The sequence below is a fragment of the Erythrolamprus reginae genome, chromosome 7, assembly GCF_031021105.1.
Source record: "Erythrolamprus reginae isolate rEryReg1 chromosome 7, rEryReg1.hap1, whole genome shotgun sequence".
In the NCBI taxonomy this organism is placed as follows: domain Eukaryota; kingdom Metazoa; phylum Chordata; class Lepidosauria; order Squamata; family Dipsadidae; genus Erythrolamprus; species Erythrolamprus reginae.
The window spans coordinates 8,759,034-8,782,776 of record NC_091956.1 but is presented as its reverse complement, the minus strand read 5'-3'; the positions used below and the strand labels follow the sequence as shown (position 1 = coordinate 8,782,776).

General features: G+C 40.2%; 1 protein-coding gene across 2 annotated transcripts in view; it reads left to right on the top strand.

The window, feature by feature from the left end:
* The window catches only part of ANTXR2 (ANTXR cell adhesion molecule 2), a 197,596-nt gene that overhangs the window by 28,347 nt on the left and 145,506 nt on the right, over positions 1–23,743 (top strand). For both annotated transcript variants that reach the window (XM_070756933.1, XM_070756934.1), the window contains exon 7: positions 22–102. In XM_070756933.1, the coding sequence (XP_070613034.1) occupies positions 22–102 (81 nt within the window). The remainder of the gene's footprint in view (positions 1–21; positions 103–23,743) is intronic.

The following is a 23,743-nucleotide window of genomic DNA, read 5'->3' as shown; positions in this document are numbered from 1 at the left end:
TGTTTGTGTTTACTTCCCTAGCTTGAAAGCATTGCTGATTCAAAGGATCAAGTCTTCCCAGTAAGAGAAGGATTTCAAGCTCTCCGAGGGATAATTAATTCGGTGAGTATTTTAAAAAGTGCATCTTGTTTCATTTGCAAAGTTCGTTTATTAATTTTATGAAAAGAGATCTTTTCGCAGCTATTTCATTTTTATCTTGACGACAGGGTCCCTGGGCTTTCTTAGCTTCAGTGCTTTCTTGTGGAATGGGCTGATTTTGAAGAAATTAAAATTGCTTTGTTGCACGAGCAAGTATTTAGAGGTTCCCTGAGACAGGAATAGAAAACTGGCTTTTTAAGTACTGTACTGTATTTCTTTCTTTTTTTTCCGGCAAAGAATTTTTTTATTTTTCTCTCCAATCGCAATGCAATATAAAATACCAACAGCATCAAATTGCTTCACAATAGGTCAATTTTAAAATTATGGTATACAAGTAAAATGCTACCTCCTTCTCTCTTAACATCTGGATAAAAAATAGCTGTTCAGTGTTCTTATATTATACTAATATACTGTTAGCTAAAACATCTTTTAAGATGTTCCAAATTTTAAATACCTCAAATTAATTAGGCTGCAGTATTTCAAATTTCTCCATATCTCTTCCATATCAATTTTCATGTATATTTATTAACCCTTTTAAATAATAAATGCCCATTAAGAAGGAATCCCTAAATAAAAATGACAAAAAACTTCCAATAACAGAATTTTAAGTATTTCTGAAGGACTGCTCTGAAATTCCTTACCATGGGCCATGATTATTAGATCTCCTGGTAACCCTAATTTAGTAGGTAATCTGTTTATCTTTAAGGATTTTTTAAAAAAAATTAAATTATTATTATTATTTTAAATATTTTTTTATTGATTTTAAAATATAAAACACGCACACAACATACAACAAGTGCTCAGTGATTTGTGCCCACCACCAGACAACATTCGCACCCCTTCACCAAAATGGGGGCATATTTTATATATATCATTTTAATTCAAGAGCAATATACCGTGTTTCCCCGAAAGTAAGACAGTGTCTTACTTTCTTTTTACCCCCAAAAGCCCCACTGCGTCTTACTTTCGGGGTATGTCTTACATTGGAAAAAAATTGAAAGGGTCGCGTTCCCGAAGGCATCTCCCCAGAGTCCAGAAGGGCAGCCGCGGGACAGGAGCCTCGTGAGCCCTTTTCCAAGTTCAACCTCAGGGCTCCAAGCGGCGTGCACGCGTGGAGCCACAGACGCGTGTCAGGGAAGCGTGTGTCTGGAGGGGAGGAGCCGCTCTGCGCAGTTGGGCAGCCCCACCTGCCTGCCGGAAAGGAGGCGGGCGAAGGAGGGCGCAGCTCCGGCCGCTCGCCTCGGAGCCGGTCAGCCTCGCTGGCCGCCTGCAGCCGAGCCTCGGCAGGACTCAGTTGCTGGGACGAGCGCCTTCGCTGCAAGCCGCCGCCCGCTCGCCTCGCTTTGGACCAGCTCCGTCCTTCGCTTTGCCAAGCCGGGGAAGAGGCGGTGGCGCCGCGGCAAGGCGAAGGCGAGGGGCGCGCGGGGAGCTTGGAAGCGACGTCATCGGGCTCCCCCCCCGGCAATACCCCCGTGTTTCCCCGAAAGTAAGACATATGTCTTACTTTCGGGGTACGGCTTATATTAGCCGACCCCCCTGAAACCCCCGATACGTCTTACAATCGGGGGTGTCTTACTATCGGGGAAACAGGGTATATTATAAAGTGATTCCAATTTATTCCTTGTAGCTTGGTCTCGAATTCTACTAACCACATATCCTCTTACCTTGCCCCATTCTCCCATCAGTTCTTGCAAATCAGTTTCCTTAGCCGAATTCATCCTCTTGTCCAGATTGTCCAACTCAGCAGGATTTGATTATTCTAAATAGAGAAACTTTATCTGGACAAATGCAACATGGTAGATCATAGATAGATTAACATTCTTCTGCAGTTGAATTGTAAGTAACCTTTAGCCAACTTTTCTGTTGCTGTTATCGTCTTCCGACTTTACTGAACTTTTACGCAAACGCAGATCTATCAAATACATGCAGAAAGTTGACTAGTCTGCTAGAATATCTAGGCCACAAAAATGTGCCCGATCACTACATATGAACATTTTTTTTTGTAGTATGTGATTGTTCACTATAAGGGTTTTTTCTTCTTGTTGTAACAGTTCCAAATGTTGCAATCGTTGTATATTGAAATATGACTCATGTAAACGGGTGGCGAAAGAAAATAATCTCGGAAAACACTTTATTTTTACTTTATTGTGTAACAAAAAATTGAATTTTTATGCAAAGTGTACATAGTATGAGCATGGTGAAGTAAAGCTAATAGGGTTACGTATAACACTTGACAACTAAAACATATTAAGAACATCTTGGCTGCACCCATATTTGTGATGCGGTCTTAAGTGCTGTGCGTAGTTGGTTTTTCTCTTACAGCCCCAGAAGTCTTAAATGCTCCTCATTTAAGGTTTGCATGTACAAAATAGTCCCGCCTTTGCATTTATTCTTTTGCAGATATGTTGCGTTTAATGGATTACAAAATACTTCACTATTTCTGCAGTCTACTACAATTGCGCAACCTGGGCATATACAGTGGTACCTCTACCTAACAATGCCTCTACTTACAAACTTTTCTAGATAAGAACCGGGTGTTCAAGATTTTTTTGCCTCTCCTCAAGAACCATTTTTCACTTACAAACCTGAGCCTCCAAAACTGTAACCAGAAAAGGCAGGGAGAAGCCTCCGTGGGGCCTCTCTAGGAATCACCTGGGAGGAAACAGGGCCAGAAAAGGTGAGGAGAAGCCTCTGTGGGGCCTCTTGAGGAATTTCCTGGGAGGAAACAGGGCCAGAAAAGGCAGGGAGAAGTCTCCATGGGGCCTCTAGGAATCTCCTGGGCCGGAAAAGGTGGGGAGAAGCCTCCGTGGGGCCTCTCTAGGAATCACCTGGGAGGAAACAGGGCCAGAAAAGGCGGGGAGAAGCCTCCGTGGGGCCTCTCGAGGAATTTCCTGGGAGGAAACTGGGCCAGAAAAGGCAGGGAGAAGTCTCCATGGGGCCTCTAGGAATCTCCTGGGCCGGAAAAGGTGGGGAGAAGCTTCCGTGGGGCCTCTCTAGGAATCTCCTGGGAGGAAACAGGGCCTCCACCCTCCCTGTGGTTTCCCCAATCGCACACGTTATTTGCTTTTACATTGATTCCTATGGGAAAAATTGCTTCTACTTACAAACCTTTCTACTTAAGAACCTGGTCACGGAATGAATTAAGTTCATAAGTAGAGGTACCACTGTACAAAGAGACAAATCTTAAGTAAGATTTGCATAAAATATGAGCCTGCAGTGTATGGCGGGCAGCCAAAAAAGCTGATGCAATTCTAAATTGCATAAACAGAGGGATACAATCAAGATCAACTCAGTTACTAATACCACTCTATAAAGCCTTAGTAAGACCACACTTGGAATACTGCATCCAGTTTTGGTCGCCACGATGTAAAAAAGATGTTGAGACTCTAGAAAAAGTGCAGAGAAGAGCAACCAGGATGATTAGGGGACTGGAGGCTAAAACATATGAAGAACGGTTGCAGGAACTGGGCATGGCTAGTTTAATGAAATGAAGGACCAGGGGAGACATGATAGCAGTGCTCCAATATTTGAGGGGCTACCATGGAGAGGGAGGGGTCAAGCTATTTTCCAAGGCACCCGAAAGCCAGACAAGGAATTATGGATAGAAACCGAACAAGGAGAGATTCAACTTAGAATTAAGAAAAAAAAATCTCTTAATATGAATCAAGATAAAGATATGCACAATAGAAATTCGGACCAAAATCAATACAACCCCTGACTGAGTTCAATCCACTTGATAATCACTAGAAACTTATTAATATTACAACCTACAATTACTTCTCACTAACAAAACAACAAACATAATCAAACTAAGCCGTCACAATCCAAATGCCTGCTAGCTTGCAGGTACTCCTCCTCCTCTCTTTTTCTCTCTCTTCTCTCTTTTTTCTTCTTTTCTTTCTACCCTCTTTCCTTTTCTATCCCTTCTCTTCCCACGTTATTCTTGGACTATTAAATATTACAGCTACAAGATTATCCAAATAAGAATATTGAATACAAAATATTTACATATAGACAAATACTCGGAATGTGTATACAATAATATACATAAGCCGTTGTATAATAATACTGTTTACCCCATCCCCCTCCCACTTCTCTTTTTTCTATTCCCATCCCCCTTTCCCCCTGTTTTCCTTCTTTTTTTAATAAACTAATAAAGTATATTTTTTAAAAAGAAAAAAAAAGAAAAAATTTTCAGACCACGAGAGCAGTCAACCGATGAAACCGAAGTTGCCTTCGGCAGTGTTCCCTCTAATTTTTTTTTGGGGTGGGCGGAAAAGTATAGTGTCTGAGCGGCAGTGCCTTTGGGACTGGGCGGCACAGGAATAATAAATAAATAAATAAATAAACAAACAAACAAACAGACAAACAAAAAACCCACCCTGTTTTGCCTCAGAGAATTTCAAAATAAAATACTGTACTGTGTGTCTATAACAGTGAGCTCATAATAGGGCAACTGTATCAATATCAAAATGCCACTTAAATAGTTGAGCTAGTTTCAAACTAGACTTTGATTTTCTTTCTCTCTTCCTTACTCCCATTCTTTTTCTTTCTCTTTTCCTTCCTCTCTTTTTTCTATCTGTTTCTCTCTCTTCCTCTCTCTCTCCTTCCCTCTCACTCCTTCCCTCTCGGCTTCTGGGCAGGTTTGGAAAACTCTGAGTTGATGATGATTTTTAAGTGAGCGATTGCTCACTGCTCAGCTTAGAGGGAACTATGGCCTTCGGTGGTTGGGGCAGCTTCATCTCTGGAAGCTTTGAAGAAGAGACTGAACTGCCATTTGTCAGAAATGGTGTAGGATAGTGATGGTGAACCTTTTTTTCCTCGGGTGTCAAAAGAGTGTGTGCGCATGCTATCAAGCATGCGCGAGTGCCCACACCCATAATTCAATGCCTGGGGAGGGCAAAAACAGCTTCCTCCACCCCTCCGGAGGCCCTCTGGAGGCCGGAAACGGCCTGTTTCTTAACTTCTGGTGAACCCACTAGGCTCGTGTTTCACCCTCTCCAGGCTCCAGATTCTTCTCTAGAGCCAGGGGAGCATAAAAAACCCCTTCCTCATCCCCCCTGGAGGCTCTCTGGAAGCCAAAAACGCCCTTCCAGAGCCTCTGTGTGAGCCAAAAATCAGCTGGCTGGCATACACATGCACATTGGAGCTGAGCTAGGGCAACGGCTCGCGTGCCCGCAGATATGGCCCCTGCGTACCACCTGTGGCAGCCATGCCATAGGTTCACCATCACTGGTGTAGGATCTCCTGCTTGGGTGGCGAGCTGAGAGTTGGACTAGATGACCCACAAGGTCCCTCCCAACTCTGTTAATCTGTTGAGAAGAAGCAACCTTCCAGATGGGTATAGTTACTGTTATGATCCTGTATCTACAACAACCAGCTTGTGGCTAACCACTGAGATATAAGGTACTGTGTTTGTTAGTGTTTAGCTTGATTTGTGTACGGTTTGCAGCCTCAGTGGTCAACTCTCAGTTCTTTGTGATTGCATCCTGTTACGTCAACCTCCTCCTGCCCACCCAAGCATCCTTCAGAAGATGTGGACTTGAGCTGCCAGGATGCTTAGCAATGATGTTGGCTGACGAATTCTGGGTGTTACAGGGAATTGCGTTTGGTATGCATGTGAAACATTTTAGAGACATAAGGAAAAAATAAGAAAGAGAGAGAGAGAGAGAGAGAGAGAGAGAGAAAGTGAGAGAGAGAGAGAGAGAAAGGAAGGAAGGAAGGAAAGAAAGAAGGAAAGAAAGAAAGAAGGAAGGAAGGAAGGAAAGAAAGAAAGAAGGAAGGAAAGGAAGAAGGAAAGAAAGAAAGAAAGAAGGAAAGAAAGAAAGAAAGAAGGAAAGATAGAAAAAAAGAAAGAAAGAAAGAAGGAAGGAAAGATAGAAAGAAGGAAAGAAAGAAGGAAAGATAGAAATAAGGAAAGAAAGAAGGAAAGATAGAAAGAAGGAAGGAAAGAAAGAAGAAAGGAAGGAAAGAAAGAAAGAAAGAAGGAAAGAAAGAAAGAAAGCAAGAAAAAGAAAGAAAAAATCCGGAAAGACAAATTGTGATTTTTTTCCCCACAACAATAAAGATTTCTTTATATGTAGTCCTTGACTTATAACACTTCAGTTAGTAAATTACTCAAGGCCCATCTATACCGCCAGGCATGGGGGAGTTGAGACACCTTTTCCCCAGGCTTTTTTATATTTATGTTTGGATATATATGTGTTGTTTGCTTTTTAAATATGATAGGGTTTTTATGTGCTTTTTAATATTAGATTTGTTTTCGCTAGAATATTGTTTTTATTGTTGTTGTGAGCCGCCCCGAGTTTTCGGAGAGGGGCGGCATACAAATCTAATAAATTGAATTGAATTGAATTGAATAGTGACTGTTCAAAGTTACAAAGACACTGAAAAAAAGCGACTTATAACCGTTTTTCAGGGTTACGATCTTTGTCGCCTCCCCATGGTTGTGTGTTTGAAATTCGGACGCATGGCAGCTGACTCATATTTATGATGGTTGCAATGTCCCAGCTTCCTGTGATCCCCTTTTGCGACCTTCTGGACAAGCAAAGTCAATGGGGAATCCAGATTCACTTAACAATTGTGTCATTCGCTTAACAAATGCAATGATTTGCTTAACAGCTGTGGCAAGTAAAATGCGGCAAGCTCATTTAACAAATGTTTCACTTAGCAGCGTAAATTTGGGGCTCCATTGTAGTCGTAACTTGAGGACTATCTGTATTGTTCCTCACCCATAGACAGAATTGTGCCTGCTAACATCCCTATAAAGCATATATTCTTGGAACGATTAGAGAGGAGCTATCTTCACCCTCTTTCTCTCACATGAACTAAATATGTCTGAGTTTGCTTGCAGCTTATTATAAGTAAAATAATAAATATTAGTACTAAAATTTCATTGGGGCCTAGAACAAAGAGTTGGGGTGGGGGCAAAATGTTTACTTCTTTTTAGAGGGGATGTAAAATAATAATAATAATAATAATAACAACAACAATAACAACAACAACAACAACACCCAGAGGACCAGAAAAATTTTGAAGAGCAAACTGAATGGTGGCAACACTATCAAGGCTATAAATACGTGGGCCATACCTGTCATTAGATACACAGCTGGCATAGTGAACTGGACTCAAGCAGAGCTGGACAACCTGGACAGGAAAACCAGAAAATTAATGACGATCCATCATGCACTACACCCCCGCAGTGACGCTGACAGGCTGTATTTACCAAGGAAAATAGGCGGCAGAGGACTTTACAAGTGAAGCAGACAGTAAAAGAAGAGAAGCATGCATTAGCTGACTATGTGAAGGGGAGCAAAGAGCCAGCGTTGATGGAGGCCGACAATAGGAAGCTTCTCAAGGTGAAGCAAACTAAGGACCAGTACAGAAAAAATGTAACTCAATGTCGTATGGACTGTTGGCAGAACAAAGCATTGCATGGACAGTTCTTGGAGAAGATTGAAGGTAAAGTGGATAAAGAAAAGACCTGGTCATGGCTTACAAGTGAAACACTCAAAAAGGAGACAGAAGGACTAATCCTGGCGGCACAAGAACAGGCCATTAGAACAAATGCTGTCAAAGCCAGAATTGAAAAATCAACAGACATCCAAAGTGCAGACTCTGTAAAGAAACAGATGAAACAATCGATCACATACTCAGCTGCTGCAAAAGGATCGCACAGATTGACTACAAGCATAGACATGATGCTGTGGCACAGATGATCCACTGGAACTTGGGCTGGAACTACCATTTACCAGTGGCAAAGAATTGGTGGGATCATAAGCCCGAAAAAGTGGTCGAAAATGAGCAAGCAAAACTACTGTGGGACTTCCGACTTCAGACTGACCGAATCCTGAAGCATAACACACCAGACATCCTGATTGTGGAGAAAAAGAAAGCATGGATCATCGACATCGCAATCCCAGGAGACAGCAGAATTGAGGAGAAGCAGCTAGAGAAATTAGTGAACTATGAATATCTAAAAATCGAGCTGCAACGACTCTGGCATAAGCCAGTGAAAGTGGTCCCAGTGGTACTTGGTACGCTGGGTGCAGTGCCAAAGGATCTCAGCGGACATTTGAAAACCATCGGAATTGACAAAATCTCCATCTGTCAATTGCAAAAGGCCGCTTTACTGGGATCCGCAAACATAATTCACCGCTACATCACACAGTCTTAGGTGCTTGGGAAGCGCCCGACTGGTGATGAAATACGAAATCCAGCATAGTGATCTCGTTTGCTGTGTTGTACTGACATAATAATACTAATACTGATAATGATAATGATAATGATAATGGTAATAATAATTATTAAATTATTATTATTATTATTATTATTATTATTATTATTATTATTATTATTATTTATTAGACTTGTATGCTGCCCCTCTCCGGAGACCCGGGGCGGCTCACAAAATACAGTATAAAAACAATATGTATACAAATCTAATAGTTAAAACTATAAGCTAAAATCCCATTACCTTAAAAAGCAATCAATTTACTCAGTCACACCCACACATAACATTTAGCATTTAATAATTGAGAAGCACTGTCCCAAACCCTTAATTCTTACACGAGCCCCCTACTCCAAGTGCGACTGAGCAGAAAACACAGGCTTTTGCAAAGGTGCCGGAAAGAATTCAATGCTTCCCAAGTGTGCCGGCTTTTATAAAATAATAAAATTAAAAATAATAATCTCCATTAACCGAAACCATCTGATTATTAATTCCAAATAACTGGAATGTTTCCTGGAGGAGAAGACAGGAGGGAGTGGATGGGGAGGCGGGGAGGCGAAGGAGCACCATATTTAGATTTTGCTTGTAGTGGAAGGAGCCAGGAAATGAGCCATAAAGAGTTTGGACAGTCGGAGAAGAAAAGAAAGAGACAAATAAAACCATTGAAGGGAAATTATTCCGATTACATCAGTCCTGTTTTTTTTTTTTAAAGTCCACATGGAATAGCCTAACGCTTGAGCTGCTTTCGGCTCTTGTAGATTTGCAGCAAAGTTGTGTGTGCTGAGCAGGAATAGCAGAAAATGGGATCTTTTGTGTTTGTGTGTGTGTGTGTGTTGGGAAGGGAGGGAAGTGGAGATTATTTAGTTGACTTGTTAAAGCAGCCCAATGGCCTGGAAACGATGCCATTTCTTTCTTCCCTGGCCTTCAGGAGTGCACAGGGCTTTAATTTGACATCCGCTGACATATTACAACTCTGATAAGGTTCTGGTGTTCAGATGGCTGCTTAAAGAAAGGAGAAACTTATTCAATAAGTTTCCAGGTTTTCTTTTATTTTTGCCTCGCTGCCTTCAAGTTGACTCCCTCGGGGGCACGCACACACTTGGAATGGTGATTTGGAGACGTCTTGTCAGATACCCTAAATGGCGGCCGCTTTCGTTACATAACCGATCGGGATCGACGCAAATAACAAGACCAGCTCTCGAGATTTATTATTCCCCTCTGCCCAGGGATGGGCTACACCTCGTACGGGTGGGATCGGCGATCCGTTAGAAAGGATGGATATCCTATAAAGAAAATGTACATAAGATGTTTTACCGGTGGCATTACGCCCCAGCACATTTACCAAAAATCCAACCAAACATAAGTAATAAATGTTAGAAATGTAAATCTGCCATAGGTACATAGAAACATAGAAACATGGAAGATTGACGGCAGAAAAAGACCTCATGGTCCATCTAGTCTGCCCTTATACTATTTCCTGTATTTTATCTTAGGATGGATATATGTTTATCCCAGGCATGTTTACATTCAGTTACTGCGGATTTACCAGCCATGTCCACTGGAAGGTTGTTCCAAGGATCTACTACTCTTTCAGTCAAATAATATTTTCTCACGTTGCTTTTGATCTTTCCCCCAACTAACTTCAGATTGTGTCCCCTTGTTCTAAAGTGTGCAATAGGGTTGATATTCCTGGAGGCGTCTGTAATATGGTAAATGATTTAGCTTTACTAGATAAGTGGTCAAAGCAATGGAAACTGCAGTTTAATGTTTCCAAATGTAAACCACATTCATTCTCTCCTTTCTTAGCAATAGCATTTAGACTTATATGCCACTTCATAGTGCTTTTACAGCCCTCTCTAAGCGGTTTACAGAATCAGCTTATTGCCCCCAATAATCCGGGTCCTCATTTTACCCATCTCGGAAGGAGGGAAGGCTGAGTCAACCGTGAGCCGGCAGTGAGATTTGAACTGCTGAGCTACAGCTAGCAGTTAGCGGAAGTAGCCTGCAGTGCTGCACTCTAACCACTGCGCTACCCCGGCTCTTCAACCCTTCGAAGGCTTAATCTAAGCTAGAATTTCAAGAGGCCCCTGGAAACTTTCAGTGCTGGGACTCCTTTGTGTCTCTCCTAAGTGGAGAATATACTGTAGGTATTTTGGGGGCTGAATTCATGAAAAGTAGGACCAGGGGAGACATGAGAGCAGTCTTCCAATATCTCAGGGGCTGCCACAAAGAAGAGGGAGTCAAGCTATTCTCCAAAGCACCTGAGGGCAGGACAAGAAGCAATGGGTGGAAACTAAACAAGGAGAGAAGCAACTTAGAACTAAGGAGAAATTTCCTGACAGTCAGAACAATTAATCAGTGGAACAGCCTGCCTCCAGAAGTTGTGAATGCCCCAACACTGGAAGTTTTTAAGCAGATGTTGGATAACCATTTGTCTGAAATGGTGTAGGGTTTCCTGCCCAAGCAGGGGGTTGGACTAGAAGACCTCCAAGGTCCCTTACAACTCTTGTTATTCTATTCTATTCTATTCTATTCTATTCTATTCTATTCTATTCTATTCTATTCTATTCTACCTTACTCTACTCTACTCTACTCTACCCTACCCTACCCTACCCTACCAGAACATGCTTTGCTCATGCCGTTGATTCATTTTTCTTCTTCTGCTAGTGGTGTGTAATTCTTTTAATCTATTCTGATATTTTGCATAATGTTTGCATTCGGAGTAACCAAACAGAAAAATAAGAACATCTGCAAAAGTATATTACGAGCTTCCCACTTCCCCATGATTTTTCCAGCCTTTGAAAATGTGGCGTATCTGTGATGAAGCTGTTAATGTTCATTTGGATTCTTCTCTGGGTTTGTCGGTGCAGTTTTATTGACAGAGGATTGCACTGGGTAAATTTTTCAGTGAGTGCAAATGAAATTGGCGAGAACGAGGAAAACGCTCAGCTTCTCATCTTCCCGATTCAGTGAAAGTCATTAATATTTATTTATTTATATTTTTTAAAAAAATAAAACTCTGATTTGGGGATTGGCATGCAGGGTTTCTTTTTTTACTGAAAAGAAAACCAATTACATATTAAAATATGAACAGTGCTCATAAAATAGTGGCAATGATCGCGATGTTTAAGTATTTACAAAATCCTGTCATTACTCCTTTGGAAGTTTTGAGATGGTCATCACCGAAGTAAATATTGAATTTAGTCTCATATTGCAAATTTATTTATTTTTTTCGATTCAGCCACTCTGAGTCCTTTTTGGAGTGAGCGGCACATAAATTTATAAATTTATTCGTTTATTAATTGTATTCGTATGCCGCCTGTCTCCAAGGACCTGAGGGGGCTCGCAACATATAAAAGGAACAGTAAAATACAGTGTCCAAATCCTATTAATTAAAACTAGGTGGATAAATCTCAAGTCCCCAATAACATTAAAAATCTATCATACTCATTCAAACAGCAATCATACAAAACATTTGTTGGCCAGGGGGTTAGAATCTAATCATCCCAAGCCTGGCGGCATAAATTAGTCTTAAGACTCTTGTGGAAGGCAAGGAGGGTGGGGGCAGTGCGAATCTCTGGGAGGAGCTGATTCCAGAGCACCAGGGGCCCCCACAGAGAAGGCTCTTCCCCTAGGCCCTGCCAAGCGACATTGTCCAATTGACGGGACCTGGAGAAGGCCGACTCTGTGGGACCTAACTGGTTGCTGGGACTCATACAGCAGAAGGCGGTCCCACAGGTAGTCTGGTCCAATGCCATGTAGAAATTACAAATAAATAAATAATCAATAAATTTATAGGCCGCCCTTCCCTTAGTGGACTCAGGGCAGCTTACAGCAATAAAATAGAAACATAGAAACATAGAAGACTGACGGCAGAAAAAGACCTCATGGTCCATCTAGTCTGCCCTTATACTATTTCCTGTATTTTATCTTACAATGGATATATGTTTATCCCAGGCATGTTTAAATTCAGTTACTGTGGATTTACCAACCACGTCTGCTGGAAGTTTGTTCCAAGGATCTACTACTCTTTCAATAAAATAATATTTTCTCATGTTGCTTTTGATCTTTCCCCCAACTAACTTCAGATTGTGTCCCCTTGTTCTTGTGTTCACTTTCCTATTAAAAACACTTCCCTCCTGAACCTTATTTAACCCATTAACATATTTAAATGTTTCGATCATGTCCCCCCTTTTCCTTCTGTCCTCCAGACTATACAGATTGAGTTCATTAAGTCTTTCCTGATAGTTACATAATTACAAAGATTAAAATACTACAATACATAAGATAAAACAAGTAAAAAGTAAAACCCAGTATAAAATAAAAGATCAAGAAGAATCTGAATATTACGAAGTATGTGACAAGGTTTACAATTGGCTAGAACAAAAATTAAGGGAAAATAATTAATGGTTAATTAAAAGATAATTACAGAGAACATTAAAACAAATTGAACATTTGTAAATGAAGTAAAAGGCAAATAAGAGTATATATTATTTTTACAAATTTCACGTATGATAAAACTTTACCCTGAACAACTTCTAAAAAGAGTGGGGCGGATAAAAGCCCTTGTATATGTTTTATGTTTGTTTTATATATGTCAATTAAAAAAAATATTACAATACATAAGATATAGTTTTATGTATGGTATGCGTGTGTTGCATGGTTTTTTAAATGATGGGGTTTTAGATGTTTTTTTAAAAAATATTAGATTTGTTTACATTGTCACACTGTTTTATTATTGTTGTGAGCCGCCCCAAGTCTTCGGAGAGGGACGGCATACAAATCTAATAAATTATTATTAATTATTATTATTATTAAGTAAAAAATAAAACCCAGTATAAAATAACATTCAGTCATTCCTCATTTATACTACCGGCCAAAGCTAAAACTGTTGCTCACGTTTTAAACGCCTTTCAGCAGGCCTTTTGGACGGGGTGGTACAAATCTCTGGGGGGAGTTGGTTCCAGAGGACTGGGGCCACAACAGAGAAGGCTCTTCCCTGTAGTCCCACCAGTCGGCATTGCTTGGCCGATGGGACTTGGAGAAAACCAATTCTATACGACCTAATTGGTTGCTGGGACACATAAGGCAGAAGATGGTCCTATAAATAATCTGCTCCTAAGCATACAGGGCTTTATAGGTAATAACCAATTTGTTATTGGTTTATCAAAATATAAAATATAAAGACAAATACAAATAATGGGAAAGTAGTGGAGAGGAAGAGGGGGGGAAAGGAGAGAAAAAAACCATGGACTTCTAACTCCTTTTTAGCACGGTAGAATAAGGTAAGAACATTCAACCTCTCAGCTTTTTACTTTCATAAAATAATATATGCTAGCGATTTCTATAACGACAAAGCTATCTCATCAGCAAAACTCAAAATCAAAGTTTTGGGGGTTTTTCCACCTCAAACAGGAAGTCCAGAAACGGTTTCCTGTAACTATCGAATTCAACGTTGATCATTAGGTCTGCATTCAGTCTTCCTTTTCTTTATAATAATAATAATGAAGTATGAAAGTTGATTTCGATCAAGCCTCAAACATGAAGATTTTTAAAAGAAGGCCTGCTCTTAGGTCTAGACTGGGCATATAATGCCCACATCTTGCCATCACTCTGTGGACTGCATTGGCTACCGATCAGTTTCTGGGCAAAAAATTGAAGTGTTGGTTACGACCTATAAAGCCCTACATGGCATAGGACCAGATTATCTCCGAGACCACTTTCTGCCGCACAAATCCCAGTGACCGGTGAGGTCCCGCAGAGTTGGTCTCCTTAGGGTCCCATCGACCAAACAATGTTGGCTGGCGGGACCTAGGGGAAGAGCCTTCTCTGTGGGGGCCCCAGCCCTCTGGAATCAGCTCCCCCCAGATATTTGCACTGCCCCCACCTTCCTCGCCTTCCGAAAGAGCTTAAAAACTCATCTTTGCCGCCAGGCTTGGGGCTTTTAGATCTTCCCCCTGACCAATGAACGTTTTAAGTATGATTGTTGAATGATTGGTTGATATTTTTTTCTTTTTAATTGAATTTACATGATTGTTTTTAAATGTAGCATTAATTGGATTTATATTATTGTTCTGTTTTTTATATATATATGCTGTGAGCCGCCCTGAGTCCTCGGAGAATTGCCCCCACCCCCCTTGCCTTTCGTAAACTCCTTAAAACCCACCTCTGCCATCAGGTATGAGGGAATTGAGACATCCCCCCCCCCGGTCCTATACAGTTTATGCATGGTATGTTTGTGTGTATGTTTGCTTTTAATAATGGGGTTTTTAGTGTTTTTAAATTATTAGATTTGTCGTACATTGTTTTATTGTTGCTGTGAGCCGCCCCGAGTCTATGGAGAGGGGCGGCATACAAATCTAACAAATAAATAAGTAAATAAATAAATACAAAACCAATTAATTAATTAAATAATTAAATAATTACATAATTAATTAAATGAATAAATGAATAAATGAATAAAATGAATAAAATGAATAAAATGAATAAAATGAATAAAATGAATAAAATAAATAAAATAAATAAAATAAAATAAAATAAAATAAAATAAAATAAAATAAAATAAAATAAAATAAAGAAATAAATCCAATCCAATCCAATCCATCCATCCATCCATCCATCCATCCATCCATCCATCCATCCACACATACATACATACATGCCCAATTCCTGCAACTGTTCATATGTTTTCGCCTCAAGCCCTCTAATTGTCTTTGTGGCTCGTTGCTGCACTCTTTCCAGAATCTGTACATCATTTTTTTCATCACCCTATTAGAAAAAAAAAATGATGTGACTCTAGAAATAGTACAAAAAAGATCAACAGAGATGATTGGGAGGCTGGAGGTTAAAACACACGAAGAACGGTTGCAGGAACTGGGTATGGTGAGTCTAGTGAAAAGAAGGAATTGGAGGTGACATGATAGCCGCGTCCCAATATTTGAGGGGCTGCCACAAAGTAGAGGCGGTCAAGCTATTCTCCAAAGCATCCGAGGGCAGCACAAGAAGCAAGGGATGGAAACTAGTCAAGGAGAGAAGAAACCTAGAATTAAGGAGAAATTTTCTGACCGCGAGAACAATTAATCAACTTGCCTCCAAATGTTGTGAATGTTACAATGCTGGAAGTTTTTAAGAAGAGATCGGTCAATCATTTGTCCAGAATGGTATAGGGTTTCATGCTTGAGTGTAGGGGGTTGGACTAGAAGACCTCTAAGTTCCCTCCCAACTCTGTTATTCTGTTACTTCGTTTTGCTTTAACCTGGGCTGATCTTCCTCTATTAAGTTCTTCATCGCTGCAACTTTAATTGGAAAACTAGATGCATTAAAATGGGAACATGAATTTACCCTAACAAATCATGTCAGACTAATCTCATTGATTTCTTTGACTATGTCACAAAGGTGTTGGATTAAGGTGATGCCGTGGATATTGCCTATCTGGACTTCAACAAAGCCTTTGATACGGTTCCACATAAAGAGCTGATAGATAAATTAGTGATGATTGGACTTAATCCCTGGATAGTTCAGTGGATTTCAAGCTGGCTGAAGCGTAGAAATCAGAGAGTTATTGTTAATGGCGAGTATTCTGATCAGAGACAGGTTACAAGCGGTGTGCCACAAGGGTCTGTTCTGGGTCCTATTCTTTTTAATATGTTTGTGAGTGACATAGGGGAAGGTTTAGTAGGGAAGGTTTGCCTATTTGCCGATGACTCTAAAGTGTGCAATAGGGTTGATATTCCTGGAGGGGTCTATAATATGGTAAATGATTTAGCTTTACTAGATAAATGGTCAAAGCAATGGAAACTGCAGTTTAATGTTTCCAAATGTAAAATAATGCACTTGGGGAAAAGGAATCCTCAATTTGAGTATTGTATTGGCAGTTCTGTGTTAGCAAAAACTTCAGAAGAGAAGGATTTAGGGGTAGTGATTTCTGACAGTCTCAAAATGGGTGAACAGTGCAGTCAGGCGGTAGGGAAAGCAAGTAGGATGCTTGGCTGCATAGCTAGAGGTATAACAAGCAGGAAGAGGGAGATTATGATCCCGCTATATAGAATGCTGGTGAGACCACATTTGGAATACTGTGTTCAGTTCTGGAGACCTCACCTACAAAAAGAAATTGAACGGGTCCAAAGACGGGCTACAAGAATGGTGGAAGGTCTTAAGCATAAAATGTATCAGGAAAGACTTAATGAAACTCAATCTGTATAGTCTGGAGGACAGAAGGAAAAGGGGGGACATGATCGAAACATTTAAATATGTTAAAGGGTTAAATAAGGTTCAGGAGGGAAGTGTTTTAAATAGGAAAGTGAACACAAGAACAAGGGGACACAATCTGAAGTTAGGTGGGGGAAAGATCAAAAGCAACGTGAGAAAATATTATTTCACTGAAAGAGTAGTAGATCCTTGGAACAAACTTCCAGCAGACGTGGTTGGTAAATCCACAGTAGCTGAATTTAAACATGCCTGGGATAAACATATATCCATTGTAAGATAAAATAGAGGAAATATTATAAGGGCAGACTAGATGGACCATGAGGTCTTTTTCTGCCGTCAGTCTTCTATGTTTCTATGTTTCTATATATTTCCTGCTGCTTCAGTCTCTCTCTCTCTCTGTTTCTCTCTCTTTCTGTCTTATGTCATTTCCCTTATGGACGCTTGTGTTTTCAAGTTGAATTTGACAGCCGGAACAGCTCAAAATGTCTTTATCAAAGCTAAGTTTCTTAGAAATCACTTTTGAAGGAAGTGATCGCAATTCATAGCTATACATATGCTTCGTATGCCAAGTGCTTTGCACTCCAGAATATTTCCATTCAGCGAAGGGCAACAAGTTTAGAACAGAGCATTCTTAAAGGAGCAGCATTTTACATAGGCTATATAGTGAATCAGCAGGGAAGGCAATAAAAGCTCTTCTTTGTTTATATTATACAGTATTATATTGTTAAACTTCCGATTGGCCATATAGGTACTTCTTGTCTTATGACTGGTCGCTTAGAAAGTGTGCTTGTCTGAGTTAATCTGGCCAGCCTCTGGCTTATTGTTTATCTGATCTCCCAGAAATTTGGACTGCTCTGGGATGGTGCAATGAAGAGGATTGTGTTCCGAAAGGGTGTTCCGATTGGGCAATTCCTCCTATGCCTAAATTGGCTTTTGTCCTGTGTTGGATCTTGGGTGAGCGGGTTGCTTCTCATGCAATCAGTCCACTTTTGTTAGCTGTCAAAACTTTGCTGCAAGCGGTTTTTAAAATATCCTGTCTTGAATGGATTTCTGCCTGCAGCATTTGCTTTGCTTATGAATAGAGCCATCTAGATAGGTTCTTCTTTCCATAAGATCTTTATCTTTTAAGGGCTGGCATCTGCTGTGAGCTGTTAAGAAAGACTTGGGGGCTGCTTCCTGCCTCCTAAAAAATATGATTTTCTTAAATTTTAAATTATCTGTCTGTCTGTCTGTCTGTCTGTCTGTCTGTCTATCTATCATCTATCTATCATCTATCTATCTATCTATCATCTATCTATCTATCTATCTATCTATCTATCTATCTATCTATCTATCATCTATCAATCTATCTATCTATCTATCTATCTATCTATCTATCTATCTATCTATCTATCTATCTATCTATCTATCTATCTAAATTCATAAGCCACCCTTCTCCAGCGGACTCAGGGTGATGTACAACATAAAACAAATACAAAATCTTAAGAATCCCAACGTTAAAAAGCTATTCATCCATAATTTATTCAGTACCACTAACATACTATCAGCCGGAGCGGAGTGTTAGTGCTCAACAGCCCTAGGTCTGCCGGCAAAGCTTTCTGAAAGCCTTTTGAAAGGCCAAGAGGGTGGGGGCAGGGGGGAGTTGATTCCAGAGAACTGGAGCCGGCACAGAGAAGGCCCTTCCCCTTGGCCCCACCAGCCAATACATTGCTTGGCTGATGGGATCTGGAGAAGGCCAACTCTGTGGGATATGATTGGCCGCTGGGATACATGAGATGGTAGATGGTCCCGTAAGTAATTTTTTAATTTAGGTAAATATAATATTCTAATATAATTTTAGAAGAAACAGCCATGGCCAAATCTCTGTGTCAAATGCAGAATACTTCCGAGTTACAAGTCTCTGTGTTATTAATCCACAATGAAAATCAAAAGTGATGCTGAATATTCGGAATACCTACAAAGTTTATGCCAGTCCCGCTATTCTTAAGCAGGGATGAAACATAGAAACATAGAAGTCTGACGGCAGAAAAACACCTCAAGGTCCATCTAGTCTGCCCTTATACTATTTCCTGTATTTTATCTTACAATGGATATATGTTTATCCCAGGCATGTTTAAATTCAGTTACTGTGGATTTACCAACCACGTCTGCTGGAAGTTTGTTCCAAGGATCTACTATTCTTTCAGTGAAATAATATTTTCTCACGTTGCTTTTGATCTTTCCCCCAACTAACTTCAGATTGTGTCCCCTTGTTCTTGTGTTCACTTTCCTATTAAAAACACTTCCCTCCTGGACCTTATTTAACCCTTTAACATATTTAAATGTTTCGATCATGTCCCCCCTTTCCCTTCTGTCCTCCAGACTCTACAGATTGAGTTCATGAAGTCTTTCCTGATACGTTTTATGCTTCAGACCTTCCACCATTCTTGTAGCCCGTCTTTGGACCCGTTCAATTTTGTCAATATTTTTTTGTAGGCGAGGTCTCCAGAACTGAACGGGATGGTAGGAATATTTTCTGCATCACCTTGTATAAACATCTAAGTGGGGCCTTTTTAAAAAAAAAAATAGCATTGATTCATTCATGGACAGCTTTACTTGTTGCATTTAAAAATTTGCAATGGTCAAATTCAATTGATATTTGTGTCTATTTGTGTGGGATGGACAGAAGTCGAGCTATCCTGTAGACTTACCCTAAATCTGAACTCTGTCTATTGTTTGGTGGGAAGAACAGATGCCAGATGTTATGCTGATTTTGCAAAGGGGGAGAAAAAAACCCAGCCTGATTGATGGCAATATGTGCTGCCAAAACCTCTTGAACTCTTGAAGTCAAACGATGCTATGAAACGAATTGGCGTGTAGCATATTCTGCTAACTGACAAAATGTTACTCATTCTGTTCCCTCCCTCCTTCCTTCCTTCCACCCACCCACCTTGCTTATGTATTGTGGATAGATTTTAACAGGAAGGGTGTCAAATCTTTTCTCAGGTCCCTTTCTCTGTAAATGAATCTATTGCAAGAAAAATGGCTTGAATCTTTCCTGCCTTGCATGGATCATCGTAATTTCCCACGAGAATGAGACAGAAGATGGGTGGGTTTAAAAACATCCCAAACCATGGTCAGCTGTGAAGCAACCTGTTGTGGTTGGCTCCCATCCGGCTCCTTTGATCAGGGACTTTGAGGAGAATGAACCAGGCCCCATCTGGGTATCATAGGTCAGTGTGTTTACCAGAGGAGTTGGAAGATGAGAGTGAGGGAGAGTCAGGGGCTGGGGAACCTCCAGAGACTGCAGAACCCCCAGCTGTGGTAATGGTGGAGTCAGATGAAGAGGGGGCTATTGTGGACCCAGTACTAGACGCGAGGGTAAGAAGAACGCGAGGGAGACAAGAATATCTCCAGCGACGTAGATCTAGGCGTTGAATACTTCTATGCACAGTTTGTCAACTCTGATAGTATAAAAGGGAGGATGATGGGAATTCTGTTGCAGAGCTTCAGTGTTCCTATACGGAGAGAGAGAACTAGCAGCCAAAGAGTCTCTCTCTTAAATCCTTCTGCAATCCTGCAATCCTAGTTTTTGAGGGCATTTGTTAGTACCTGTCAATGTAAGAACTATTGACTTAAATTTATTACTTTATTTTGGATGCTTGTTATCAACTGGGCTGATAACAGTGGACTTTTGGCAGTCGGACTGACATTCCTATGACTTCAGTGCTGTTTCAAGCACCGTTTCCTTGTAAATAGACAAATATAGCAGAAGTAATAGCGGAACCACTTGCAGGGATCTTTGAAAATCCATGGACAGCAGGAGAAGTCCCTGTAGAATGGAGAAGGGCAAATGTTGTCCCTGTCTTCAAAAAGGGTAAAAAGGTGGAACCAGGAAACTACAGGCCTGTGAGTGTGACTTCAATACCTTGAAGTCTCCTTGAACAAGTTACTGTATAAAACAGCATGTATGCCAGCACTTGGATAGGAATGCAATAATTAACCAGAGCCAACATGGATTTGTAACAAACTAGTCCTGCCAGACTTCCATTCTCTTTCATCTTTTCTATTCTGTTCCATTCCATTCCATATTTTCTATTCTATTCTATTCTATTCTATTCTATTTCTATTTCTATTTCTATTTCTATTTCTATTTCTATTTCTATTTCTATTCTATTCTATTTCTATTTCTATTCCATTCTATTCTACTCTATTCCATTTATTCCATTCCATTCCACATTTTATTTTATTTTATTCTCTTCTCTTCTATTTCTATTCCATTCTCATATTTTTCAATGCTGTTGTAACTTTGAACGGGCACTAAACGAATTGTTGTAAGTGGAGGACTTACCTGTCCACAATGAGGACAAGACTTGGTTAGTAAAGATGGGAGGTGCTGCGTTTGGAGATGCTGCCTTGGTTTTTTACTTGATATAGATTTTGCTCAACCATTGTTTCTTGAGAAGAACTGTGGTTGCCAATCCGGAAGCGCTTGACACGGGAGCACATAAGAAGTAGAAGGCTCCACGTTCAACACAGGAAACCGATGTGGTTGTCTGTTCTTCCGTTCACTTATTTTAGCGTTCGCTCAAGAAAGTTTACTGATAAGCTTCGATTGATGGCGCGCTGCACAAATGCTTTGCTCTCCTGTAATGGCCTTATATGTGTGTGTGTGTGTGTGTGTATGTAATGTGTGTGTATGTATGTATATATGTAATTCTCTGTCTTTACAAGGTAGAAGCTGCAGGATCAAATCCCCGTAAGGGTATGGCTAGCTGATGGGGCCAGAACAAGGCCGAAATAGTGCTTGACAAATAGATATTGACAAAATTGAACGGGTCCAAAGACGGGCTACAAGAATGGTGGAAGGTCTTAAGCATAAAACGTATCAGGAAAGACTTAATGAACTCAATCTGTATAGTCTGGAGGACGGAAGGAAAAGGGGGGACACGATCGAAACATTTAAATACGTTAAAGGGTCCAGGAGGGAAGTGTTTTTAATAGGAAAGTGAACACAAGAACAAGGGGACACAATCTGAAGTTAGTTGGGGGAAAGATCAAAAGCACCATGAGAAAATATTATTTGACTGAAAGAGTAGGAGATCCTTGGAACAAACTTCCAGCAGACGTGGTTGGTAAATCCACAGTAGCTGAATTTAAACATGCCTGGGATAAACATATATCCATCCTAAGATAAAATACAGAAAATAGTATAAGGGCAAACTAGATGGACCATGAGGTCTTTTTCTGCCGTCAGACTTCTATGTTTCTATGTTTCTATGTTTCTATCCTAGTCTCCCTTAATTTTAAAAATTCAGCAAAAACATGTGATACATACATACACACACACACACACACACACATATATATATATGTTTGTGTGTGTGTATGTATGTGCATACACACACACTCACACACACACACTGCTCAAAAAAATAAAGGGAGCACTTACACAATACAATATCACTCCAACTAAATCAAACTTCTGTGAAATCAAACTGTCCACTTAGGAAGCAACACTGATTGACAATAAAATTCACATGGCTGCTATGCACATTCAACTTGGTACAGAACAAAGTATTCAATGAGAATATTTCATTCATTCAGATCTAGCATGTGTTCTTTGAGTGTTCCCTTTATTTTATCGAGCAGTATATATATATATAATTTTCAAATTCAGCAAAAACATGTGACACATACAGAATATAGTTTGTCGGCTATGAATAAATTACTTGCTTTGGAAATGCTTTGGGCTGAGAGGCCAATAAGGAGCTGTGATGCTCCTTCAATATTCCAGGGTGATTCAACACAAAAAAACATGTAACCCTTCCTTGGTAGAGAGCTGAATGGATTGGATACTGTAGCCTAGAGGTTAATTATCTGCCTTACAAGGCAAAGGTTGCAAATTCAAGTCCCAGTGAGGGTATGGCTAGCTGATGAGGCCGAAACAAGGGCGAAATAGATCTATCCTAGTCTCCCTTAATTTTATAAATTTTTTAAATGTAACTTTTGGCAGTGGATCAGCTGCGTGCATTTTTATAGTTGTGTGGACCGCCTTCTACTGCATGAATCCCAGCGGCCGATTAGGTCCCACAGAGTCGGCCTTCTCCAGGTCCCATCGACTAAACAATGTCGTCTGGCGGGACCCAGGGGAAGAGCTGATAAGGTCCCACAGAGTCGGCCTTCTCCGAGTCCCATTGACTAAACAATGTCATCTGGCAGGACCCAGGGGAAGAGCTGATAAGGTCCCACAGAGTTGGCCTTCTCCGGGTCCCGTCATCTAAACAATGTCGTCTAGCGGGCCCCAGGGGAAGAGCCTACTCTGTGATGGCCCCGGCCCCCTGGGATCAACTCCCCCCAGAGATCAGAACTGCACCCACCCTCCTTGTCTTCCGTAAATTGCTTAAGACCCATCTATATCGCCAGGCATGGGGGAATTGAGACATCTCCCCCAGGCTTATATAGTTTTATGTATGATATGCTTGTGTTGTATGGTTTTTAAACGACGGGGTTTTTAGATGGTTTCTTTTAAATATTATATTTGTTACATTGCACGTTGTTTTTATTATTGTTGTGAGCCGCCCCGAGTCTGTGGAGTGGGGTGGCATACAAATCTAATAAATTATTATTATTATTATTATTATTATTATTATTATTATTATTATTATTGCCTTTTAAATATACCTAATATAAAAGTTCTGGGATAGATTCTACTGTTATTTCCATTATTTCCTGTAACCAATTATGTATCTTTGTCCAATGTTTCTTCGCTTCGGGTCATGACCACCACTTGTGAAAGAAGGTGCTTTCTTTCATTCTTGCTTACTTGTTTTTATTTGCTGTGTTTTTATTTATCAATTAGTTTAAACTTAATGTACTGAGCTTGAATTGAAATTTATTTTTACTGTAAACTGCAGACGTCTTGGTAATCCATATACACAGCAGTTTTTTAAAAAAAACAAAACCAAAACAACCCGACATAATTAAAGCTTTTCTTTCTTGGAGATAAAGATGGCAAGGATGATGTAAATACAGTTTTTTTAAAAAAAATTACTTCCCACATCTGTAAGCATGTGTATGCTAAAAAAAGGAAATTGAAATCCTGGGAAATGTTGTAATAGTGGTTGCAACCAGCTTCCTGTAATTGCAACAGGAATTAGCAAATACAGTCAGATTAAAGACAGGAAA